General features: G+C 38.8%; 2 protein-coding genes and 1 long non-coding RNA gene across 4 annotated transcripts in view; 1 reads left to right on the forward strand and 2 right to left on the reverse strand.

The window, feature by feature from the left end:
• LOC105219691 (apolipophorins) overlaps window positions 1-7,521 on the forward strand; it is a 133,209-nt gene extending 125,688 nt beyond the window's left edge. Inside the window, exons 22-24 of the mRNA XM_054227646.1 lie at window positions 6,301-6,501; window positions 6,564-7,260; window positions 7,324-7,521. Coding sequence (XP_054083621.1) covers window positions 6,301-6,501; window positions 6,564-7,260; window positions 7,324-7,377 — 952 coding nt within the window. The 3' untranslated portion in view covers window positions 7,378-7,521. The remainder of the gene's footprint in view (window positions 1-6,300; window positions 6,502-6,563; window positions 7,261-7,323) is intronic.
• On the reverse strand, window positions 96-27,926 carry LOC128920432 (uncharacterized). Of its 2 annotated transcripts, XR_008470504.1 has the most exons (5): window positions 27,789-27,926; window positions 5,147-5,203; window positions 3,548-5,089; window positions 3,222-3,482; window positions 96-3,162 (listed from the first exon to the last, which is right to left on the reverse strand). It is a non-coding gene; the product is annotated as an uncharacterized LOC128920432 (long non-coding RNA). The 2 variants fall into 2 exon arrangements; XR_008470503.1 differs by having other exon boundaries at window positions 96-3,482; window positions 27,789-27,925.
• On the reverse strand, window positions 12,793-16,236 carry LOC128920431 (uncharacterized). Its single transcript, XM_054227647.1, has 2 exons — window positions 14,954-16,236; window positions 12,793-13,896 (listed from the first exon to the last, which is right to left on the reverse strand). The coding sequence occupies exons 1-2, from the start codon at window positions 15,244-15,246 to the stop codon at window positions 13,530-13,532; spliced, it is 660 nt and encodes a 219-aa protein (XP_054083622.1). The 5' UTR covers window positions 15,247-16,236; the 3' UTR covers window positions 12,793-13,529.

Genomic DNA, 27,926 nt, shown 5'->3' on the forward strand with positions numbered 1-27,926 from the left:
TTACTTAAATTTGGTTCATTGGTCTCCATCGGTCTTCATTCTATAGGTCACCTACTTTTCCGTTTAAAAATGAAAAATTGAAATTGTTTTATTTTTATTTATTTATTATAATTGTATGATGTATTTACATTTATAGATTAGTAATGTTTAATATTTTAAATTTTTAATTATCATTATAGATTAATTTTTAAATATTAGGTAGGCCAATACGCCACACATAGACCTATTTAGGTCCTTTGCGATACCAGATGGAGTGCCGTCATGTTGTCCACGAGGAGTAGTCATCCTTTAGCATACCTGCACTTGACGCGGATTTTCTCTCTTCCAGATTCTCATATTGTGAGGTTCCCAAGTAGCGAAGTCGCTGCCTTGACAATGCAGGGCAGGTACACAGAAGATGCTTCATTGTTTCTATTGCACCTTGCTCTTGGCATTTCCTGCTTTTATCTCGATCTGTAAGTCCCACTTTGTAGGCATGTGCCGCCACCAGACAGTGACCTGTGAGTATTCCCACCACACTCCTACAGTCCCTTCTATCGAGTGACAGAATGAGTTTGGTGTACTTCTGGTCTACGGTTTTACACATGGCTTTAGCGGTTTTACACCCCGGTATATTTGTCCAACGTGTTAGGATTTTTCTTTTCATGCCCCTGTCCAGATCATCGAACAGACAGTGCATGGGTTTGCCAATGTTATTCGCGTTTCCGGAAGACAGTTTTACACCATTTTTGGCAATTTCGTCCACAATCTCGTTGCCTTCAATGTCTTTTTGTCCTGTTCCTGGCAACTCTCTCCACTGCCATCCTGGTATCCAAGACACTTTTGGCCGAAATGCAAACCGAGGTTGTTGCCTTAATTGCTGCTTGACTGTCTACGTAGATATTGACTTTGGAGTAGCCGGCTGCTGTATTGAGGACTAGCTCCGCGGCTTTCCCAATAGCAATACTGCAGTGGTTCGGAAGTTTAAAAGGCTGCATTACACCTAACTCCTGATAGTATATTCCAGCACCTACCCCGTCCTCCATTTTCGAGCCATCCGTGTAGATATTCAATGTGCTGCGTGAGGTTATCATTCCCTCACGCCAGCCGTCTTTTTCCAGGTTCACCCGGAATATTCTTTCCCAGTTCATGAGTGGGGTCAAGTAGTCGGTACTTGCCAAACCGCCCCTACCCACCGAGCTGTGCCCAAAAGTTCGATGCGTAAATTCTCCTCCCGCCAGTAGTCGCCCCGCAGATTTTGCCGCATAAGTTTCGGCAAAGAGATCTATCGGCGGCAGGTTAAGTATCCGTTCAAGAGCTGCCGTAGGGGTGGTTCTCAGAGCTCCCGTTATACAGAGCGCTGCGAATCGCTGAACCCTTTCCATTGGCTTTCTGTAAGTTGACTTCTTTAAACCTGTCCACCACACAATAGCACCATAGAGCAGGATTGGTCTCACTATCGCTGTGTAGCACCAGTCATGAGAGAGGGAGAAAGCCCACAGGTAGTGCCTTGCAACTGCCTGCATGCTTAAAGAGCATTACTAGCCTTTCTTACCGTTTCTTCCACATTGTGCTTCCACAGTAACTTACTGTCCAAGACGACTCCTAGGTACTTAGTGCGGTCCTTTGGTTATAGTTCTGTTCCGTTTAGCGAGGGGAACCTCCATTGAGGGATTTTGTATTTCCTTGTAAACAGATGCAGATCGGTTTTTTCCGCATTCAACCCTAGGCCTACTTGTGTTGCCCAATTTTGGACAGTATTTAGTGTGCTGGTCATAATGTTGCTAATAGTATGCAGACACTTTCCTGTTATTACTATGGCAATGTCGTCCGCATACGCTATTATCTTGGGAGCTTTACCTTCGAAGTTTTTCAACAGATTATTCACGACCAGTGTCCAAAGGAGCGGAGAAAGTACCCCGCCCTGCGGAGTTCCCCTACCAACTTCCTTGGTCGTTCTGGCATCGTTCCATTCTGCCGTTATCCTTCTAGAAGTCAGGAGGCTTTTTACCCAGTGCCGTAAGGCTGGTTCAACTCCTATAGACTCGATGCCATTCAGAATGGCTTCCGTTGAAACGTTGTTGAATGCACCGGAAATGTCCAGAAAAGCTCCGAGAGCATAATCTTTATATTCCAGGGCCTTTTCGATGTTAAATACTAGTGAATGGAGTGTAGTCTCTACAGATCTGCCTTTAGTATACGCATGCTGTGCCTTGGACAGGCTGCCAGGGGGCGGCGCGTCCCTTAAATTATATGTCAATAATTTTCTCTAATGTTTTCAGAAGGAAAGAGGTTAAGCTTATGGGCCTAAACTCCTTTGAGTAGGTTGGGTTGTTCTTACCTGCCTTTGGAATGAACACTACCCTAGCCTCTCTCCACGAGTGCGGCACATACCCGAACCTTAGGCATTCTCTAAAAATCGTTTTTAACCACGGCACAACCAACCGTGGTATATTTTGTAGCATGGATGGGATGATTCCATTCTTACCTGGGGATTTGAATGGGCTGGACGTTCCCCTACACACTCAGGAGTGACTCTATTCTTACAGCCTGGGAAGTGCACTCTGACAAGGTCCTCTAACGAGTCCTCACAATTGTGCGTCCATTCCCCGTCAATTTTGCGAATCAGACCAGGTGGAGCGGGACTCTTGGATAACAGCTTCCTGAGCCTTGCCACCTCATTGGTCTTTTCAAACTTGCCACAAAAGCTTTTCCAGGACTCACGTTTGGTCCTAAGCAATAGCTTTTTGTAGTCTCTTAGCAGATCTTTATATTTACCATAGCATTCATCATTCTCTGCTATTTTGGCCCAGTTGAACATCTATCGTACCTTGCGTCTGCAGGAGCCGAGTTCCTTGTTCCGCCAGGGGGGCTTTGTGTTTTGCCTCAGCTGTAATTGAGGACACGCGGATTGGAATGCCTTGTTGAGAGCATTTGTAAATAGGTTTACGCCCTCCTCTAGTTCTTTGTGAGAGTTAAAAGTGCAAGGTCTGAGTCTCTTACACAATAATATCCGTCTGTAGAGGTCCCAATTTGCCCTTCTGAGAACCCTTCTACCTACTCCTCTTATTTTAGCTTTCGATCGAATGGAGTAGTAGATGTACCAATGATCAGAGAAAGATGGTGTACCTAACACCTTCCAGTTCCCCACCAATTCACCTCTACTTGTAAATAGAGTAATGTCTAAAATGTTTTTTGATGTGGGTCCTATATAAGAAGTAGGTATAATGTAGGTTCCTCACCTCGATTGGCTAGCGCTAAACTACTTTGAATGATAAAGTTGAATAGTGACTCAACTCTCTGGTTTATGTCTGGGCTTCCCCAAAGCGTATGATGGGCGTTGGCGTCGGCGCCCACCACCAGCGCCTGCCTCCTGTCACTGGATGTAGCCGCCAGTCTATGGAGCTCCGCCGTTTGCGCCTCGCTATCGTGTGGCATGTAGCAGGATGCAAGGAGTATGAGCTCATCCTTGACACCCTTTACACCCACCACCGTTAGGTCATCTGTGGAAAAAATTGAGATCAACATGAGAATACAGTTTTTTGCTCACCAGTATTGCCGTTCTTACCCTGTTGGTTACGCTCGGGATGTATGTTATAAAGTTTTTGGACTTTAGCCCAGAGACCACGTTTCCCAAAGCTATCCATGGTTCCTGGACTAGAGCCACGTCGTAGCCGTCCTTCTCTAAATTGAGAAGCAGCTCGGCTGAGGCGATCCTACTCTTGTGGAGGTTCACCTGAAGTACCCTCAGCTCAGCGCCATCGGATTGCTGGGTAGGTGCCCTCTCCACCTCCTGTAAGACCAGTGAAGTCGCCATGATCTCTTCGATGCCGAGATCCTTCTCCACTTCACCCTTTTTCTAGAGTGTTCTCGTTGCCGTCCGCGGGGTGGCGCTTTTTGAGGCGAAGGTACACGCTACCAACGCCCCATGCCATCTTCCCGAACCTCGCATAGAGTATGTCGTCCGCCGCTTTATTAATCTGAAGGATATAGCTTTGGCCTCCGTCTTCGTTTGAAGATTTCGTCACGCTTAGTACCCTCCAGTCGCTAGTCGGAATGTCCGGGTTTTGTCTTTGCAGCAACAGAGCAGAGCATGATTCGGGTCTACCACACTAGGTATAATAACCTTCGCTTTGGGCACCGAAGGAATGCTGCTACGGTCCACCACCTCCAATTTGGCGTTTTCCCATAGGTTCGGAAGCGTTTTTACAGCCTCTTTCACACATGTCAACGACGGGTCGTCCTTACATTTCAGGATCATTTCCGCTCCATCGAAAGTTGGCATGGGTGCGCTTGGATCGGAGTCCATCCGTGCGAAGAGGGCTTCCAACAGCTTCATCTCCACTGTTTTCCACCGCTCTTGAGACATCTGTACCAGCGGGTTGCTGCGATCGATGAGCGCAACGATCAGGTGTCGCCTCGCAATCTCATTGACCGCCGCCGCTGCTTTGGACGTTATCGGCTTCTCGTCCGTATGCCTGACGTCTAGCTTCTTGGCTGCGTCTTTGCATCTCCTCCTTTTCGTTGGTGCCCTCGTTTCACCCTCCGTAGAGCGCTGCCTCGTCTCCGCAATATGCTCCTCAATGCGATTCGCAAACGCTGGGTCTGAAGCATTGCACCAATTACGAGTGGCGAAGTGAGCTCGGCCGTTCTTTACCTCCTCTCTGGCCCAAGTCAACCTTTTCTCTTCCTCCTCCTTCAGGTTAGGCTTGCCTTGGAGTCGGTTGCAAATCCCGACCGCCGCTTTATATCGCGCCTTTGCCTTCAACCCCTCCTTGCTTGGCTTCTTCCGGGGCCCTCTCTTGTTGCCAGAGTTGGAACCCTCGGTCGATAGCTCCGGAGAGCGAAGAAGTTCATCCTCCTTTTCCGTATTTATACTTACGGCGCTTTCCTGGTCCGAGTCTTCGTGGACTGCGGCACCGGTGCGACGTAGAATTGGTTTGGCAGTAACAGTACAACCACTGCAACCTGCTCCCGCTGCAGTGGAGGTGCGGCCGCTGGCGACACAGCTCGAAATCTCGCTGTGCCCGCCGGTGGTAGCAGCCACGCCTCCCACCGACGTTTGGACTAATATCCTAGCCTATATTACACCAATTCTAAATCCATAAACCTGAAATTATTTAAAATTACTAATTTGTATTATGTATTAAAAATATATGAAACATACCTCCACCAATTTCAGCGTCACCTCCTTGCTCCTCCTTTGCTGTGCACACACGTATAACTACAATGAAATGAAATTTTTATTATAAAAACAAATAACAAAAGTAACACAAATAATGCATTTATAAGATGGATAAATATCCAAAAACACTTAACAAAATAAAAGAAATATTTAAAACGCACTTCACCCATTCACTTGAAATTGTATTTTCAAATGAACAGCGGACATGGCGGCGATTTTTGAACTGTTCATTGTAGTACGTGCATCTCTCACTTATATATACAAAAATTAGGGTTAATGAATTTTGCTACTCTAACTACCGAGATTGCCACTTAACTACAAAATGTTAGCAATGTGTATGTATTGGTAAAAGCTTAAAAAATATGCATGTGTAGTGGTGTATGAGTTAGCTCCGTCTTGTAGGGTATACGATGCTATTCTAAGTGATCGCAGTTTCCTGTAGTCCTAACGGTACATTCGTTGATCTCGTCCTGACTTTCTTTCTGTGACCAAACGACAACTTGCGCGTTCTTTAAGGGAAACTGGAGGCATACAATGGAAGAAAACGATCGAGCGTCAAAATATTAATGAAAGATTGATAATTTTAAAAACAATTACAAAAATGATAGTGCGTTTAATCAAATGTGACTATATGTATGGCAAAATCAGAACAACAAAAAATAATTAGTTCAACATATTGGACAGAGTTTAGTAGTTTTGTTCTCCTAACGGTTGTTGGTAACACTTAAAAGTAATCGAGTTGGATATAAAGATATGTACGTCAAAATCAATAAGCCGACGACGGCGAGTCGAATTGACTTTCGAAAGTCCATCTGTATTCGTATTAAGTATTGAGTATAGATAAAATCGGTACAGGGGATCACAATGAAGAGGGGCATCCGTAGTTAAAATCTTTTTGAGATGTGGGTGCGGCCCCGCCCACTGAATGGTTTTTGGGTATCACTTTTACAAATTTATGAACTAATTCTTATATGGTATGAACTCTTCTGCCGAAACTTTATGGGGGGGATTTGATTGCGTTTACACAGATTATATTTGTTTATAAGTATTTCCTCGTATACACACCTAATATTTACTATATCAATAGCTATTAAGATTGATTGAATTTTAGCCAAGCTAATAAACTGTTTTTATAGGTGCGAACTTAATAATGGTAAATTTGTTCCTGAAAGCACATTTGTTGAATACAGTATAAATAATGAGTCTCGTAGCAGCGATATAGTCTTCCTAGTTGAATCAAATGTTTGCAATACGTTTAGCTTGGAGAACCAATCCATCGACTCTATAGTTTCAGCTCTCGAGGAACAGCTGCAGAGCCAGAGATTAATTGACACCAGGTAAATTCACGGAAAAGTCTTATTGTGCCGCTAATAATATACACATTTATGTTATCCCTTAGATATGCCGTCATAGCGTTTGGTTCGCAACTACCTCCCTTTGATTATCCTCGAGCTATTTCTAAAAACAATGATGTTTTTATTAATAGTATTAATATACTACGTCAATATCTACAGCATACCACAACTTTTTCAAAATCTTCTGACGGGTTTATTGCAAAAAGTGATATAATGCATGCCATCTCCACAGCTTCCAGATTAAATTTCCGTACGGGAGTTTCAAAAATATTTATAGTAGTATCTTCATGTCAATGTGATATGACACAAATGCGATTTGATTATTCCTCCATATTGCAATATATGATAGACGAGGGGGTTGCTTTACATATTCTGACTAACGCAGATTTTAATTTTGAAAAACCGCGCAAAATACGCCATTTTTTTGGCTTTGATAAACAGTTTGTTTATTCGAATCGCAGTCCTGAAGGCAATAGCGAAATACGTCATACACTTCGTGTTTCTAATAGCACCATCGGAGTATGTGTACAATTAGCTTTAGAAACTGAGGGGTCAGTTTTTATTGTTAAACGAAAAATGCCAATTAAGAGATTATCAACTATTTTTGCTAAACGTGTAGTACAAAGTGCTATATCCAACCGCAATCAAACTTGTGAATGCACTGGACATAATACTGGTTTGGCTTATATGGTATGCACAACAAAGAAACTATCCAATAAAATATCAAATTACGAACAAAACGTAAGTATTATTAAAAATTTCCAAAGAACTATCAACATTAATAGTATTACACTATTTTTACAGGATTCCGATTTCTCTGATTGGGACTGGGATTTTGAAGATTATATTGTGGAGTAAAATTTAATACATATATGTCCACATTAAAATTAAAATATTAGTAATAAAATAAATTAAAAACAAAATTATGTTTAAATTATGATATTATTATAGTTACATCCATTAGTCAATAATAAAACATTAGATATACGACGATAGCTAAAATCTAACGTTTCCTTTGGAAGTATTTTTAAGATAGGAAAGATGGCAAGAACGAGACCCCGTTGAAAATTAATACTGTATTAAAATTTACTACAACTACATTAACTCTCAAACAAAACGCCTCAGAATCTATAAATATATACATTGACAATCGTCGTGACACTTTTATCGATTTCATCATCCCCACCTTATTTGTTTGATATTTTTGGTATAAAGTCAGCCATAGATACTGAATAACACCTAATAGATTATTGTATGTATGTACATATCTAATAAACTGCTACACAAGTGCACTTGAAATCATAAAAGCAATGTGCGACCTATTGTATGTGATTTGTATGATGACATTTGAAACAATATAAGCAGTGAACTTAGGCTCAACCCACACCGGAGCAGTCAAAAAGGTTTTTCTACAACTGCCCATAGCTTCATATGGGCCAACCCACACCAAACAAGACGAAACCAAAAGACATGTTCGATCCTTGACTTGTTCGAAGAGATGTGTCGAACTTCTTATGTATGTTCATTAGTGATGAGCGATATTTCACTACCGGTGATTTTTTCACTGTGATTGAAAGATCGTATATAGCAACTGCGATCAATTTTTGTAAATATCAGTGATTTACAATCGCAATTGAAGCTCAGTAATTTGAGTTCGATCACAGTAGCTATAGAGAAGTTCAGTAGTGGTACTCATTTAACGTCGTAAACATATGGCAACATCGCAAAATTATAATATCGTAAAACAGCTGTTAATTTTTACATGCATTTTATTTTACGACAATCTTGCAAATATGCGAGACCTTTTTCAGTGGCATTCATGGCCTGCTTACAATTAATTCACAATAAGCTGATATTACCACAATATTGCCAAAGAGCGCTCATTTAACATATGTTGCCATATTGCAAATTTACTATATTTATATAATTGCAACGTTAAATGAGTACCACTAGTGCTTTCGTTCGATCACAGTACATATAGGAGTTCAGTAATTCTAATTCGATCACTGTAGCAATAACAATTCAGTAATTCTAATTCGATCACTGTATCAATAGCAGTTCAGTGATTCTAATTCGATAACTGTAGCAATAGCAGTTCGAAAAGTTACAATCACTATTCAGGAGCAATTGCAGTTCAGTAGCAATACCAGTTCGAAAGTAGCAATCACTGTTCGGTAACAATATCAGTTCGAAAGTAGCAATCACTATTCAGTACCAATATCAGTTCGAAAGTAGCAATCACTGTTCAGTGATCACAGTAGCAATTTTAATTGTGATTTTGATAATTTGGGGTAGGTAATTACAAAAGCAGGTAAATTTTGGATATTGTTAAAATTAATAAAAATTTAAATGTAAATGTTTTGAGTACAAATTCTCATAAATTCGTTTTGTTTTTTGTTATGATCGCAATAGCAATATAAAATCACAGTGATTTAAAAATAGCAATCACTGAAATCACAGTGATTCAAAACCCCCCTTTTGATGACGACCCCTGCAAACGTTTTAAGGGCATGCGCTTGGAATGTCCGGACACTTAATTGGGAAAGTGCCTCTGCCCAGCTGGTTGATGTCCTCATACGACTAAAGGCTGACATCACCGCCATCCAAGAAATGCGATGGACGGGACAAGGACGGAAGAAGCTGGGTCCTTGTGACATCTACTACAGCGGTCATATAAATGAGCGCGAATTTTGTGTTGGATTTGTGGTGGGAGAGAGACTCCGTCGCCGAGTCCTGGCATTCACCCCGGTGGATGGACGTCCAGCCACAATCCGCATAAAAGCGAGGCTCTTCAAAATATCGCTTATTTGCGCCCACTCCCCAATGGAAGAGAAGGACGATGTGACCAAAGATACTCGACTTTCCTGGGACCCGAAATATGGTCGTCTGTAGTACCAGATTCCAGCACAAGAAAATTCACCAAACCACATGGCTGTCTCCCGATCGAAACACGCGTAACCAAATCGATCATGTTGTGATAGACGGAAGACAAGTCTCCAGTGTTTTAGACGTGTGTACGCTCCGAGGACCAAATATAGACTCGGACCATTATCTGGTTGCAGCGAAGATACGCACCCGCCTCTGTGCAGCAAAGAACGCCCGTCAACAAACACAAAGAAGGTTCAACGTCGAAAAGCTGCAATCGCAACAGACAGCCACAAAATACTCTACTCGACTTGCACTCCTGCTCTCTGAGAGCACTCATCAGCATCTCAGTGTAAGGGAACTGTGGTACCTCGCATACCGCCGCAGCCGAAACAATCGGATTTCGGCAACGACAAAAATCGAGCTGGCACGATGAAGATTGTGGTCTCGCAGCGGAGAGAAAACTGACTGCCTACCTCGCAACGTTGCAAACGACCACGACACGTGCGGGATGGAATAGATACCGAGAGCTGAAAAGGGAAGCGAGACGCATTTGCAGATAAAAAAGAAGGAGGCCGAAATGCGTGAGTATGAAGAGCTTGAGAGCTGGCGGACAGAGGTAATGCTCGAAAATTTTATGAAAAAATGAAACGACTTAACGAAGGTTTCAAGGCCGGAGACCAAGGTGGTAATCTGGTAACCGATGTCCAGGGAATACTGGGATTATGGAGGGAACACTTCTCCGACCTGCTGAATGGCCGTGAAAGTACAACACCAGGAGATGGCGAATCCATAAAAAGGGAGATCCCACAATCTGTGCCAATTACCGTGGGATAAGCCTCCTAAATATCGCATGTAAGGTTCTATCGAGCGTACTGTGTGAAAGATTAAAGCCCACAGTCAACAAACTGATTGGACCTTATCAGTGTGGCTTTAGACCAGGAAAATCCACAACTGATCAGATATTCACCATGCGCCAAATCTTGGAGAAGACCCGTGAAAAGAGGATCAACACACACCATCTTTTTGTCAGTTTTAAAGCTGCTTTCGACAGCACGAAAAGGAGCTGCCTTTATGCCGGGTTGTCTGAATTTGCTAAATCCAACCGCAATCAAACTTGTGAATGCACTGGACATAATACTGGTTTGGCTTATATGGTATGCACAACAAAGAAACTATCCAATAAAATATCAAATTACGAACAAAACGCAAGTATTATTAAAAATTTCCAAAGAACTATCAACATTAATAGTATTACACTATTTTTACAGGATTCCGATTTCTCTGATTGGGACTGGGATTTTGAAGATTATATTGTGGAGTAAAATTTAATGCATATATTTCCACATTAAAATTAAAATATTAGTAATAAAATAAATTAAAAACAAAATTACTTTTAAATTATGATATTATTGTAGTTACATCCATTAGTCAATAATAAAACATTAGATATACGACGATAGCTAAAATCTAACGTTTCCTTTGGAAGTATTTTTAAGATAGGAAAGATGGCAAGAACGAGACCCCGTTGAAAATTAATACTGTATTAAAATTTACTACAACTACATTAATTCTCAAAAAAAACGCCTCAGAATCTATAAATATATACATTGACAATCGTCGTGACACATTTATCGATTTCATCATCCCCACCTTATTTGTTTGATATTTTTGGTATAAAGTCAGCCATAGATACTGAATAACACCTAATAGATTATTGTATGTATGTACATATCTAATAAACTGCTACACAAGTGCACTTGAAATCATAAAAGCAATGTGCGACCTATTGTATGTGATTTGTATGATGACATTTGAAACAATATAAGCAGTGAACTTAGGCTCAACCCACACCGGAGCAGTCAAAAATGTTTTTCTACAACTGCCCATAGCTTCATATGGGCCAACCCACACCAAACAAGACGAAACCAAAAGACATGTTCGATCCTTGACTTGTTCGAAGAGATGTGTCGAACTTCTTATGTATGTTCATTAGTGATGAGCAATATTTCACTACCGGTGATTTTTTCACTGTGATTGAAAGATCGTATATAGCAACTGCGATCAATTTTTGTAAATATCAGTGATTTACAATCGCAATTGAAGCTCAGTAATTTGAGTTCGATCACAGTAGCTATAGAGAAGTTCAGTAGTGGTACTCATTTAACGTCGTAAACATATGGCAACATCGCAAAATTATAATATCGTAAAACAGCTGTTAATTTTTACATGTATTTATTTTACGACAATCTTGCAAATATGCGAGACCTTTTTCAGTGGCATTCATGGCATGCTTACAATTAATTCACAATAAGCTGATATTACCACAATATTGCCAAAGAGCGCTCATTTAACATATGTTGCCATATTGCAAATTTACTATATTTATATAATTGCAACGTTAAATGAGTACCACTAGTGCTTTCGTTCGATCACAGTACATATAGGAGTTCAGTAATTCTAATTCGATCACTGTAGCAATAACAATTCAGTAATTCTAATTCGATCACTGTATCAATAGCAGTTCAGTGATTCTAATTTGCAATAGCAGTTCGAAAAGTTACAATCACTATTCAGTAGCAATACCAGTTCGAAAGTAGCAATCACTGTTCGGTAACAATATCAGTTCGAAAGTAGCAATCACTATTCAGTACCAATATCAGTTCGAAAGTAGCAATCACTGTTCAGTAACAATATCAGTTCGAAAGTAGCAGTCACTGTTCAGTACCAATATCAGTTCGAAAGTAGCAATCACTGTTCAGTGATCACAGTAGCAATTTTAATTGTGATTTTGATAATTTGGGGTAGGTAATTACAAAAGCAGGTAAATTTTGGATATTGTTAAAATTAATAAAAATGTAAATGTAAAAGTTTTGAGTACAAATTCTCATAAATTCGTTTTGTTTTTTGTTATGATCGCAATAACAATATAAAATCACAGTGATTTAAAAATAGCAATCACTGAAATCACAGTGATTCAAAACCCCCCTTTTGATGACGACCCCTGCAAACGTTTTAAGGGCATGCGCTTGGAATGCCCGGACCCTTAATTGGGAAAGTGCCTCTGCCCAGCTGGTTGATGTCCTCATACGACTAAAGGCTGACATCACCGCCATCCAAGAAATGCGATGGACGGGACAAGGACGGAAGAAGGTGGGTCCTTGTGACATCTACTACAGCGGTTATATAAACGAGCCGACTGACGCTTATTGCGAGAACCAATGCGAGAAAACTGGTACTATACAAATTAGTACAAATAAGCGCGAACAGGTCATAGTGGGCGCCGAGCTGGTCAGAGCGCAAAGCTGATTGAATGCGAGAAAACAGTTCCAAAGCGTATTTCAGCGCCGAAAACATTAGTTATTCTGCGAAAAGCTAGTTTTGGACATAAAATTCTTTGGAAAAAGTAAAATTAAAATGAAAATCATATGCTGTCATTCATCATTTAATGGCATTCTTGTTGAACTTTTCTTCAGTACAGTCGTGTGTTTTGGTTTATTTAAAATGAATGTAGAACAATTAATAAGTGAAGTTTTTTTTCGGCCGGCTTTGTGGGATCAGAAAAATAAATGTTATCATAACCGTGTTTTAGTGGAAAAGCTATGGATGTCCGTTGCTTCAGAAATGAAAATACCAAGTAAGTTACATTGAAATTTGTTATATTTTATTCATGCATACGAAATTACAGAATTTATCTCTTATTAATCTACCATTTTTGACACTTGTTTTATTGAATTCTTTTATGATTTTTTCCAAATTTTCTTTTTGCACTTCTTTTAAATTTTCATCTAATCCCTCTAAATCAATAATTATGTTGTGTAGAAGGCATATACATTTTACAAGGAGTTCAGCGAACAAAGGATCCGTTTCAATGGGTTTCCATAATATTCTGAACCTTGCACTTAATAACCCAAAGGCGCATTCAATGCACTTTCTAGCTCTTGAAAGCCGGGCATTAAAATATTCATGGTCTTCCGTTATCTCCTTTCGGCTATACGGCCTTAACAAACATTCTAAAAGGGGATAAGCCTCATCCCCAAGAAATACATATGGCACAATTTCTTCACTGTTTGGCAGATATGTATTTCCTGGTACAGGTAGTTCTCCACTTTTTAAAAGATTAAAGATTTTGGAAGACTTCAAAATCACTCACTTTGCTTTCCGTATCCACCAACTTCAACCGCAATAAATTTGCAGTTGGCATCGGCAATACCTTGCAATACAATAGAAAAAAAGTGTTTATAATTATAATACATGGAGCCAGTATTTCCTGGACACTTGATTCGTATGTGCTTCCCGTCGATAGCACCAATACAATTTGGGAAGTTCCATAGCTTCCAGTATTGCTCTGCAATTTCTTGAAAACATTGTTGGTTTGGCTGCGGCATATGTATAGTAAACATATTATCCCATAGAACTTGTGTTGTCTCCTTAACAATAGCTCCTACTGTTGATTTGCCTAGCCGAAACGAAAAAGCTAGTGAGGCAAATGATGCTCCAGTTGCCAGAAATCTAAATAAGAAAGTTAAAACAAAAATTGTTATTTAAATTTATATTATATTATTTGTATAAATTTTTGTATATTATTGTTTAAATTCATGTATGCATATAATTTTTATCATATTTTTATTATATGGTTTTATTTGATCTTGCAGAGGAAGACTTAAAAAAATGGAAGTATTTACGCGATCAATTTCGATGTGAAGTACGCAAAATTCCAACTCCAAAATCGGGGGATGCCGCATCACAAATTACTTCGAGTTGGCCTTATTTCAATTCTCTACTGTTTTTAAAGGACCAAATGAAATTCAGAAATTTAAGTGGTAATTTAAAAGCGTCAAGTGTAAAAGCTACCCAAGAAGAGGTTGTATATGAAGAAGAAATTGAAGATATTCTCAACACTTCACAAGTCGAAGAAACAAGAGATCTGTGCGACAATGACGAGTTCAGCTGTAAAGTTCCATCGAAAAAAAAAATACCTCTAACAGCACTGCCCAATTGTTGGAAATTGAAAAAAGAAAATTTGGCACTGCTGGAAAATAAAAAAATGGAAAAAAAAGACTGTATTGGATGAAGATGAAGCATTTTTCGTAACTCTTTTGCCGCATATTCGGAAGTTGGACCCAGAGAATAAATTTCTGTGTCGAATGGAAATGCAAAATGTACTTTATAAATACGTGTATGCAAAAGTTAAAAATATTCCCACACTGTCCAATGAAACTTCAAGATACGCGCCTTTGTCTTCACCAACCAGCGTTTCTTCTGAAAGCTACCAGATAAATTCTTTAGACCTTAGCACAACTCCTTGTTTTCAACCGATCTCATTTACCACAGTTGAAGGTACAAATATACCATCAACTTCATCATCATTGGTTCCAGACCAAAATACAATGGAAACTGTAATTTATTTATCTTTAAATTCCTCTTAATTAATTTATATTATTTATTTTTAATTTTTTTTTTTAATTTTTCTTTTTATTTATAAAAAAATGTATTCATGAATTTAATACGATATAAAATGAATTTAATACAATAAATACAAATATATAAAACATAAAAAATTTCTTACCTGAGAGTTACTATCAAGCGTTCACATGGACATATTGGTACTTTAATAAAATTACTCCACTTCTTTTTTAATTTATCACCAATCTTTTCGAGAATATAGTCGAAAGTTTCAATACTCATTCGAGTATATTCTTTAAACTTGGCAGGATATTTTCTTAAATCACTATATAAGTGATGAAATTCTCCAAATTCACTTCGTTTATCATTTATTGGATGTTTTCCAAATGATTTTTTGTTGATAAAATACTTTAAAACAGTAGCCGAAGCTAAATACTCATCATCTGACGAATCCATATCTTTTCACTTTAATTTCACAAACACGAATGAACAACAAACTAAAATGCATACAAACATACATAAAACACAAATAATAGATAAAATATCAGCGCTGATTCTCGCATCTACTATGCACACTCAAACTTGTTTCTCGCATGAACAAGTTCTTGCAATAAGCGTCAGTCGGCTCGGCTCGGCAACAAGCGGCCACTCTGCACGCACCCTAAGGGAACTGTGGTACCTCGCGTACCGCCGCAGCCGAAACAATCGGATTTCGGCAACGACAAAAATCGAGCTGGCACGATGAAGATTGTGGTAGATCGCAGCGGAGAGAAAACTGACTGCCTACCTCGCAACGTTGCAAACGACCACAACACGTGCGGGATGGGATAGAACCGAGAGCTGAAAAGGGAAGCGAGACGCATTTGCAGATAAAAAAGAAGGAGGCCGAAATGCGTGAGTATGAAGAGCTTGAGAAGCTGGCAGATAGAGGTAATGCTCGAAAATTTTATGAAAAAATGAAACGACTTAACGAAGGTTTCAAGGCCGGAGACCAAGGTGGTAATCTGGTAACCGATGTCCAGGGAATACTGGGATTATGGAGGGAACACTTCTCCGACCTGCTGAATGGCAGTGAAAGTACAACACCAGGAGATGGCGAATCCATAAAAAGGGAGATCCCACAATCTGTGCCAATTACCATGGGATAAGCCTCCTAAATATCGCATGTAAGGTTCTATCGAGCGTACTGTGTGAAAGATTAAAGTGTGGCTTTAGACCAGGAAAATCCACAACTGATCAGATATTCACCATGCGCCAAATCTTGGAGAAGACCCGTGAAAAGAGGATCAACACACACCATCTTTTTGTCGGTTTTAAAGCTGCAACCGCAATCAAACTTGTGAATGCACTGGACATAATACTGGTTTGGCTTATATGGTATGCACAACAAAGAAACTATCCAATAAAATATCAAATTACGAACAAAACGTAAGTAATATTAAAAATTTCCAAAGAACTATCAACATTAATAGTATTACACTATTTTTACAGGATTCCGATTTCTCTGATTGGGACTGGGATTTTGAAGATTATATTGTGGAGTAAAATTTAATGCATATATTTCCACATTAAAATTAAAATATTAGTAATAAAATAAATTAAAAACAAAATTACTTTTAAATTATGATATTATTGTAGTTACATCCATTAGTCAATAATAAAACATTAGATATACGACGATAGCTAAAATCTAACGTTTCCTTTGGAAGTATTTTTAAGATAGGAAAGATGGCAAGAACGAGACCCCGTTGAAAATTAATACTGTATTAAAATTTACTACAACTACATTAATTCTCAAAAAAAACGCCTCAGAATCTATAAATATATACATTGACAATCGTCGTGACACATTTATCGATTTCATCATCCCCACCTTATTTGTTTGATATTTTTGGTATAAAGTCAGCCATAGATACAGAATAACACCTAATAGATTATTGTATGTATGTACATATCTAATAAACTGCTACACAAGTCCACTTGAAATCATAAAAGCAATGTGCGACCTATTGTATGTGATTTGTATGATGACATTTGAAACAATATAAGCAGTGAACTTAGGCTCAACCCACACCGGAGCAGTCAAAAATGTTTTTCTACAACTGCCCATAGCTTCATATGGGCCAACCCACACCAAACAAGACGAAACCAAAAGACATGTTCGATCCTTGACTTGTTCGAAGAGATGTGTCGAACTTCTTATGTATGTTCATTAGTGATGAGCGATAATTCACTACCGGTGATTTTTTCACTGTGATTGAAAGATCGTATATAGCAACTGCGATCAATTTTTGTAAATATCAGTGATTTACAATCGCAATTGAAGTTCAGTAATTTGAGTTCGATCACAGTAGCTATAGAGAAGTTCAGTAGTGGTACTCATTTAACGTCGTAAACATATGGCAACATCGCAAAATTATAATGTCGTAAAACAGCTGTTAATTTTTACATGCATTTTATTTTACGACAATCTTGCAAATATGCGAGACCTTTTTCAGTGGCATTCATGGCCTGCTTACAATTAATTCACAATAAGCTGATATTACCACAATATTGCCAAAGAGCGCTAATTTAACATATGTTGCCATATTGCAAATTTACTATATTTATATAATTGCAACGTTAAATGAGTACCACTAGTGCTTTCGTTCGATCACAGTACATATAGGAGTTCAGTAATTCTAATTCGATCACTGTAGCAATAACAATTCAGTAATTCTAATTCGATCACTGTATCAATAGCAGTTCAGTGATTCTAATTAGCAATAGCAGTTCGAAAAGTTACAATCAGTATTCAGTAGCAATTGCAGTTCAGTAGCAATACCAGTTCGAAAGTAGCAATCACTGTTCGATAACAATATCAGTTCGAAAGTAGCAATCACTATTCAGTACCAATATCAGTTCGAAAGTAACAATCACTGTTCAGTAACAATATCAGTTCTAAAGTAGCAGTCACTGTTCAGTACCAATATCAGTTCGTAAGTAGCAATCACTGTTCAGTGATCACAGTAGCAATTTTAATTGTGATTTTGATAATTTGGGGTAGGTAATTACAAAAGCAGGTAAATTTTGGATATTGTTAAAATTAATAAAAATGTAAATGTAAAAGTATTGAGCACAAATTCTCATAAATTGGTTTTGTTTTTTGTTATGATCGCAATAGCAATATAAAATCAGAGTGATTCAAAACCCCCCTTTTGATGACGACCCCTGCAAACGTTTTAAGGGCATGCGCTTGGAATGTCCGGACCCTTAATTGGGAAAGTGCCTCTGCCCAGCTGGGTGATGTCCTCATACGACTAAAGGCTGACATCACCGCCATCCAAGAAATGCGATGGACGGGACAAGGACGGAAGAAGGTGGGTCCTTGTGACATCTACTACAGCGGTCATATAAATGAGCGCGAATTTTGTGTTGGATTTGTGGTGGGAGAGAGACTCCGTCGCCAAATCCTGGCATTCACCCCGGTGGATGGACGTCCAGCCACAATCCGCATAAAAGCGAGGCTCTTCAAAATATCGCTTATTTGCGCCCACTCCCCAATGGAAGTGAAGGACGATGTAACCAAAGATACTCGACTTTCCTGGGACCCGAATCTGTAGTACCAGATTCCAGCACAAGAAAATTCACCAAGCCACATGGCTGTCTCCTGATCGAAACACGCGTAACTAAATAGATCATGTTGTGATAGACGGAAGACAAGTCTCCAGTGTTTTAGACGTGAGTACGCTCCGAGGACCAAATATAGACTCGGACCATTATCTGGTTGCAGCGAAGATACGCACCCGCCTCTGTGCAGCAAAGAACGCCCGTCAACAAACACAAAGAAGGTTCAACGTCGAAAAGCTGCAATCGCAACAGACAGCCACAAAATGCTCTACTCGACTTGCACTCCTGCTCTCTGAGAGCACTCATCAGCATCTCAGTGTAAGGGAACTGTGGTACCTCGCGTACCGCCGCAGCCGAAACAATCGGATTTCGGCAACGACAAAAATCGAGCTGGCACGATGAAGATTGTGGTAGATCGCAGCGGAGAGAAAACTGACTGCCTACCTCGCAACGTTGCAAACGACCACAACACGTGCGGGATGGGATAGAACCGAGAGCTGAAAAGGGAAGCGAGACGCATTTGCAGATAAAAAAGAAGGAGGCCGAAATGCGTGAGTATGAAGAGCTTGAGAAGCTGGCAGACAGAGGTAATGCTCGAAAATTTTATGAAAAAATGAAACAACTTAACGAAACGTTTCAAGGCCGGAGACCAAGGTGGTAATCTGGTCCAGGGAATACTGGGATTATGGAGGGAACACTTCTCCGACCTGCTGAATGGCAGTGAAAGTACAACACCAGGAGATGGCGAATCCATAAAAAGAGAGATCCCACAATCTGTGCCAATTACCGTGGGATAAGCCTCCTAAATATCGCATGTAAGGTTCTATCGAGCGTACTGTGTGAAAGATTAAACCCCACAGTCAACAAACTGATTGGACCTTATCAGTGTGGCTTTAGACCAGGAAAATCCACAACTGATCAGATATTCACCATGCGCCAAATCTTGGAGAAGACCCGTGAAAAGAGGATCAACACACACCATCTTTTTGTCGGTTTTAAAGCTGCTTTCGACAGCACGAAAAGGAGCTGCCTTTATGCCGGGTTGTCTGAATTTGGTATCCCCGCAAAACTAATACGGCTGTGGAAGTTGACGTTGAGCAACACCAAAAGCTCCGTCATGATTGGGATGGACCTCTCCGAGCCGTTCGATACCAAATGAGGTTTCAGGCAAGGTGACTCACTTTCGCACGACTTCTTTAACTTGATGCTGGAAAAAATAATACGAGTTGCAGAGCTATATAGAGAAGGTACAATCTTCTATAAGAGTGTACAGCTACTGGCGTACGCCGATGATGTTGATATCAGCAGAAGCAACAACCGCGCCGTTAGTTCTGCTTTTTGCCGCCTAGATAAGGAAGCGAAGAGAATGGGTCTGGAGGTGAATGAGGACAAGACGAAATATCTCCTGTCATCAAGCAAACAGTCAACGCACTCGCGTCTTGGCTCACACGTCACTGTTGACAGTCACAACATTGAAATAGTAGATAGTCTCGTATATCTGGGAACCAGCATCAACAACACCAACAATGTCAGCCTCGAAATCCAGAGCGGAATCACTCTTGCCATCAGGTGCTACTTTGGACTGAGTAGGCAATTGAAAAGTTAAGTCCTCTCTCTACGAACCAAAATCAAACTCTACAAGTCGCTTATCATTCCCGACCTGCTTATGGTGCTTGGACGATGTCAACATCAGATGAGACGACACTAGGAGTTTTCGAGAGGAAAATTTTGCGCAAGATTTATGGTCCTCAGAACATTGGCAACGGCGAATACCGCAGATGATGGAACGATGAGCTGTACGAGTTATACGACGACATTGACATAGTTCAGCGAATAAAAAGACAGCGGCTACGCTGGCTAGGTCATGTTGCCTGAATGGACGAAAACGCTCCAGACCTGAAAGTGTTCGATGCAGTACCCGCTGGAGGAAGCCGAGGTAGGGAAAGGTCTCCGCTCCGTTGGAGGGACCAGGTGGAGAGCGACCTGGTTACACTTGGGATCTCCAACTGGCGCACTGCGAAGGAGAGAGAGGAATGGCGCATCGATTCGGCTATAACCGGCTAAACGGTTGCAATGCCAATCACATACATACATATTTATTAATTCCTGCCTCTACTAAAGGTTTAGGTGAGTTTCAAAATTATTGTTCCATATTAAATTGTGCTTAGTTTAGAAGATTATCAAAAACAAGTAAGGAAGGGCTAAGTTCGGGTGTAACCGAACATTTTATACTCTCGCAATTTATTTATTTAACTTTATTTATATTATATAATACACAATTTGACCCACATATCATATATCATGTATATTGCATAAAGTCCATTGAAAGTTGAAAACCCTAATATTAGGTTAGAAGCACCGAGGTCCTCATGTTCGATATATTGGGCCTGGACAACCTATGGTCCGATTTCGGTGATTTTTAGAATGAGGCTGCCACACTATAAACGTAGTATTTGTGCAAAGTTCTGCACCGATATCTTCACTAGTACTTACTTTATATATTGTAATGTAAACGATTCAGATTGTCTTCAAAGTTCTGGTATATAGGAAGTAGGCGTGGTTGTGAAGCGATTTGGCCTATTTTCACAACATATCATTGGGATGTAAGGATGTAACTATTACAAACGAAGTTTAATTGAAATCGGTCGAGTAGTTCCTGAGATATGGTTTTTGACCCATAAGTGGGCGACGCCACGCCCATTTTCCATTTTGTAAAAACATCTGAGTGCAGATTTCATCTGCCATTTCTTATGTGAAATTTAGTGTTTCTGACGTTTTTCGTTAGTGAGTTAACTTACTTTTAGTAATTTTCAACCTAACTTTTGTATGGGAGGTGGGCGTGGTTATGATCCGATTTCTTTCATTTTTGGATTGTATTAGGAAGTGGCTAAAAAAAATGACTGCAGAAAGTTTGGTTTATATAGCTCTATTGGTTTGCGAGATATGTATAAAAAACTTAGTAGGGGGCGGGGCCACGAGATATGTATAAAAAACTTAGTAGGGGGCGGGGCCACGAGATATGTATAAAAAACTTAGTAGGGGGCGGGGCCACGCCCACTTCCCCAAAAAAATTACATCAAAATATGCCCCTTCATAGTGCGATCCTTCATACCAAATTTTATTTCCATAGCTTTAATTATGGCTTAGTTATGGCACTTTATGTGCTTTCGGTTTTCGCCATTTTGTGGGCGTGGCAGTGGTCCGATTTTGCTCATTTTCGAAAGCAACCTTCCTATGGGGCCAAGAAATAAGTGTGCCAAGTTTCATCAAGATATCTTAATTTTTACTCAAGTTACAGCTTGCACAGACGGACGGACAGACAGACATTCGCACCATTTGTTGCGAAAGTATAAATATCAAATCGATGCGAATAATATTTTAAGAGATATATCCTTTATAAGTTCCACCCATCAGGCCACGTCAGTATGAATGCAAAACTTGAAACCTGTTTATCTCAAAACTCATTTTTTAAGGCGGTGAACACAACATCACTATATGGCGAAAATTTGACCTAAAAAGTGTGCTCAAAAATTTGAAATTCAATACAGTGGAACTACCATAACTCGAACTTCTATAAGTCGAAGATCGCCATAACTCGAACTTTTGAATTGGCAATAGCGTTTAGAAATCAAAGTTCATACAAATTTCCTTCCATAACTCAGACTTCTATAACTCGAAGTTCTCCATAACTCGAACTCTTGAAATGGCAATAGATGTCATACATACAAAACTCATTCCATAAATCGAACTTTTCGACCAGGCGATAATAAAAAATTTAAAATTTTGCTATCGAGGCAGTATTTTAAAAGAGTCTCTCTTTATCGTATGGAGGCTAACAAAAACAAGTAAGGAAAGGCTAAGTTCATTGAAGAAATTTAACCAATACATATATGCGGGATAAAGCTCACCGTATTTTTGAAAAACCTATAATTAGGTATATGGGAGCTAGGAGAAGATACTTTTGAAAAACCTACAATGAGGTATGTATATGGAAATGTTACGACCCGATTTTAATAATTTTTGGAACAGAGACACACTATTAGAAGAAAACAATTTCCTCTGAATTAAATTGAGATATCTGAGAGATTTACCCATATTTTCGGTTAAAATTTATCCTAAGGCGCTGAGTTCAACATGTTCGATATCTGGGGCCTTGAAAAGTTATGGTCCGTTTTCGACAATTTTTTCACAAGTGAAGCCAGAGATGATATGCATTTATTGTGTAAAGTTTTATTCCATTATCTTCATTGGTTCCTTCTGTTTACATTACATTATAAAGTGAAGGAATAAGATGGATTTCAAAATTGAGTTATAAGGAAAGTAGTAGTGGTTGTGAACCGATTTCGCCCATTTTTTGTACGTGTTATCAGGGTATCAAGAAAATATTATGAGATATTGTTTTTGACCCATAAGTGGGCGATGCCATGCCCATTTTCCATTTTGTAAAAAAATCTGAGTACAGCTCCCTTCTGCTATTTCTTCGGCAAAATATAGTGTTTCTGGCGTTTCTCGTTAGTGAGTTAAGCCACTTTTAGTAATTTTCAACCTAACCTTTGTATGGGAGGTGGGCGTGGTTATTATCCGATTTCAACCATTTTTATGGTGTGTGGTGGGGTATGTAAGAGAACCGACTGCAGAAAGTTTGGTTTATATATCTTTATTAGTTTGCGAGTTAAATACAAATAACCCATTTGTGGGCGGGGCCATGCCCACTTCCCAAAAAAAATTACATCCAAATATGCCCCCTCCTAGTGCGATCCTTTATTCCAAATTTTACTTTTATATCTTCATTTATGGCTTAGTTATGACACTTTATGTGTTTTTGGTCTTCGCCATTTTGTGGGCGAGGCAATGGTCCGATTCTGCCCATTTTCGAACTTGATCTTCTTATGGTGCCAAGGAATATTTGTGCCAAGTTTCGTCAAGATATCTTAATTTTTACTCAAGTTACAGCTTGCACAGACGGACAGACGGACAGACATCCGGATTTCAAATCTACTCGTCACCCTGATCACTTTGGTATATATGACTCTATATCTAACTCTTTTAGTTTTAGGTGTTACAAACAACCGTTAGGTGAACAAAACTATAATACTCTCTTTAGCAACTTTTGTTGCGAGAGTATAAAAATGATAATATACTTATGGATTGCATAAATCATGTAACAAAAGCATGGCATACAGAATTCAATAGCCAAACAACAGAAAACTGCAACGAACAAAATTACAAAATATATGTTTCAACGTATGAACATAAAACTTTATGCGAAGTAAATAAATAAAACTGTGTATAAATCTTTATTTTACAGTTTAAAAAAAAATGCATGTTTTAATGAAAATTCTTTAACTCGAAGTCTCTCTAACTCGAAGTTTTTTTGTGGATTATGGTAATTCGAGTTAGAGAAGTTCCACTTTAATTTCTTTTTTTCCTTCGTTCATTACCAAGTACTAGGTAGGTATCAACAATTTTCATATAATGCCTTTGAAAAAATGCAATATAGATGAAACTGCAAAATACAGTCCTACGCTAAGAAAAGTTTTATGAACATGGTTATGTTTTTGTCAACTAATTCTTACCAACCGAAGAATTCTAAGGGCATAGTTGTTGTAGTTACCATGTGACTGTGACTGTGACTCACCTTCGTATGGAAGATTGGTTTAAACCAGTGATCGGCAGCCCATTGCCCGCGGAGCGCTCTCTGAGCGCACACCGAGTGTACGTATGAAACACACGTACTTGCAATCATTTTTACACCATAGACGCGATGTCAGGTCAGTTGCTTGCTGACTTCACAGCGAGCAGGACGTATGGTGGGATTGTACGCATGCATGTATCAACACAAAATACAATGTTTTTATATATTATTTTATTTCTATTTTGATTATTAATTACTTTCATTATTTTTGCAAGTCAGTTCGTAAAAACACAACTAATAATTTTCCAACTTCATTCGCCATTTAAAATGTTAATAATAATAAATAATTGTGTTGTTAATTCGAAGTAGTACTACCGATTTTTTTTGCAAAAATTTTCATACACATTTCTAAGCAGTATTTACAATTGATTGTATGTGTAAAACTAACGTACACTATAAAAACAATTGTAAGGAAAGCAGTATTGGTCTTAATTTCACTAGTTCTAATAAAGTTCGGGACCAGTAGAACATAGCACTTGGTCAGTTGAGTAGCTCTCAACACGCATACTCTCTCACAAAATAAATTATTTGATTGTTTGCCGACCACTGGTTTAAAGCCCATTGCCCGCGGAGCGCTCTCTGAGCGCACACTGAGTGTACGTGTGAAACACACGTACTTGCAATCATTTTTACATCATAGAGGCGATGTCAGGTCAGTTGCTTGCTGACTTCACAGCGAGCAGAAAGTATGGTGGATTGTACGCAGGCATGTATGAACACAAAAGACAGTGCTTTTATATATATTATTATATTTCTATGTAGATTATTAATTTTTTTATTATTTTTGCAAGTCAGTTCATAAAAACACAACGATTACTTTTCCAACTTCATTCGCCATTTAAAATGGTTGTAATATAATTAAAAATGTGTGTTTAATTCGAAGTAGTATTATCGATCTCTGTTTTGCAAAAAATGTAATTTATATAAAGTTTACTGCTTTATAATGTTTTCATACACATTTCTACGCAGTAAAAACAATTGATTGTATGTGTTAAGCTAACGTACACTATAAAAATTATTGTTAGGAAACCAGTATTGGTATTAATTTCACCAGTTCTAAAAAGTACGAGACCAGTAGAACAGAAGTCTTGGTCAGTTGAGTAGCTCTCAACACGCATACACTCTCACAAAATAAATTGTTTGATTGTATAAGTTTGCCGACCACTGGTTTAAAGTTTAAACGTTATTAAAATAATAAAGCGCAAGGTATAGCGTTGATATGATTTCGGTAGTGATATATTATGTGTTTTCTTTAAATGTATATATACAAGAATTCAAATTTAAGTAATAAATGTTACAATTTTAGTGGTTTGACACTACGGAGGGCGGATAATTGTCGCCGATCGGGTGAGTTTCTCCTCCTTTCCTTTTTGCTGCTGGTTGACCCTTTTGGAGTATTGTTGGGTTGTATTTAGTTAATTCCGCGCCCGTTTCTTTAGCTATGTTTATTAGCGTGTTGGTTTTAGGTTTCGCGCCCGACCGGGTTTTCCCCTTTGGTTTTAACTGTGCTGTATTTGTTGTATATTTTTTGCACCCACACTTTATATTATATTTTTATACTCTCGCAACAAAAGTTGCTAAAGAGAGTATTATAGTTTTGTCCACATAACGGTTGTTTGTAAGTCCTAAAACTAAACGAGTTAGATATAGGGTTATATATACCAAAGTGATCAGGGTACCGAGTAAAGTTCAAATCCGGATGTCTATATGTCCGTCCGTCTGTCTGTGAGGCTATCCGTCCGTGCAAGCTGTAACTTGAGTAAAAAGTGAGATATCTTAATGAAACTTGGAACACGTATTCCTTGGCACCATAAGAAGGTTAAGGTTAAATGGGCGGAATCGGACCACTGCCTCGCCCACAAAATGGCAAAACCCAAAAACACATAAAGAGCTATAACTAAGCCATAAATAAAGTTATGAAGACAAAATTTGGAACATAGGATCGCATTAGAGAGGGGCACATTTGAATGTAATTTTTTTGGAAAAGTATGTGTGACCCCTCCCCCAAATAGGTTTTTTGTATATGTCTTGCAAACCAATAAAGCTATATAAACCAAACTACTAGACAGATTCGAATGAAATTTAGTATATAATATTTTCTTGGCACCCTGATGACACGTGTGGAAAATGAATGAAATCGGTTCACAACTACGCCTACTTCCCATATAACTCAATTTTGAATCCTTCTCATTTTTATACTCTCGCAACAAATGTTGCTAAAGAGAGTATTATAGTTTTGTTCACATAACGGTTGTTTGTAACACCCAAAACTAAACGAGTTAGATATAGGGTTATATATACCAAAGTGATCAGGGTGAAGAGTGGAGTTCAAATCCGAATGTCTGTCTGTCCGTCCGTCTGTGCAAGCTGTAACTTGAGTAAAAATTAAGATATCTTGATGAAACTTGGCACACTTATTTCTTGGCACCATAGGAAGGTTGCTTTCGAAAATGAACAAAATCGGACCACTGCCACGCCCACAAAATGGCGAAAACCGAAAACACATAAAGTGCCATAACTAAGCCATAAATAAAGCTATGGAAATAAAATTTGGTATGAAGGATCACACTATGACGGGGCATATTTGGATGTAATTTTTTTTTGGGAAGTGGGCGTGGCCCCGCCCCCTACTAAGTTTTTTGTACATATATCGCAAACCAATAAAGTTATATAAACCAAACTTTCTGCAGTCGTTTTTTTTAGCCACTTCCTAATGCAGTCCAAAAATGAAACAAATCGGATCATAACCACGCCCACCTCCCATACAAAAGTTAGGTTGAAAATTACTAAAAGTGGGTTACCTCATTAACGAAAAACGTCAGAAACACTAAATTTCACACAAGAAATGGCAGATGGAAGCTACACTCAGATTTTTTTACAAAATGGAAAATGGGCATGGCGTCGCCCACTTATGGGTCAAAAACCATATCTCAGGAACTACTCGACCGATTTCAATGAAACTTGGTTTGTAATAGTTTCCTTACATTCCAATGATATGTTGTGAAAATAGGCCAAATCGTTTCACAATCACGCCTACTTCCTATATACCAGAACTTTGAAGACAATCTGAATCGTTTACTTTACAATATATAAAGTAAGCACTAGTGAAGATATCGGTGCAGCACTTTGCACAAATACTATGTTAATAGTGTGGCAGCCCCATTCCAAAAATCACCGAAATCGGACCATAGGTTTTTAAGGCCCCATATATCGAACACAGGACCTCGGTGCTTCTAACCTAATATTATGGTTTCCAACTTTCAATGGACTTTATACAATATATATGACGAATATGTGGGTCAAATTGTGTATTATATAATATAAATAAAGTTAAATATATAAATTGCGAGAATATAAAATGTTCGGTTACACCCGAACTTAGCCCTTCCTTACTTGTTTCACTTTATAATGTATACATAAGGAATCGATAAAGATAGCGAAATAAAACTTTACACAAATACTGTATTTGAGCTGTGACATCACTTGTGGAAAAATCAGACCATGACTTTTCAAGGCCCCTGATATCAAACATGAAGAACTCAGTGCCTAAGAGTAATTTTTCACCGAAAATATAGGTAAATCTCTAAATAAATTGCGAGAGTATAAAATGTTCGGTTGCACCTGAACTTAGTCTTTCCTTACTTGTTATAATATATTTATTTAAAATTTTTGATTTGCACCTGGACTCACTTACTTTGAGCTTCGTATGTATATATGTATAAGTATTTATATATTTATGGTCATTGACCTGATTATTGCTTTTGCAACTTCTTATGTGATCTTTGTTTGTATTTAAAGCTCTTTCACTGCACTTGTTCGACACGTCACTTTA

The sequence above is a fragment of the Zeugodacus cucurbitae genome, chromosome 3, assembly GCF_028554725.1.
Source record: "Zeugodacus cucurbitae isolate PBARC_wt_2022May chromosome 3, idZeuCucr1.2, whole genome shotgun sequence".
Classification (NCBI taxonomy): domain Eukaryota; kingdom Metazoa; phylum Arthropoda; class Insecta; order Diptera; family Tephritidae; genus Zeugodacus; species Zeugodacus cucurbitae.

Bases quoted from the DNA above. Each gene is read 5' to 3' on its own strand.
- LOC128920431 (XM_054227647.1), bottom strand. From the start codon at position 15,246: ATGGATTCGTCAGATGATGAGTATTTAGCTTCGGCTACTGTTTTAAAG. The intron at 13,897-14,953 runs GTAAGAAATTTT...TTTCTTATTTAG, and splicing joins CGCTTGATAGTAACTCTCAG to ATTTCTGGCAACTGGAGCAT.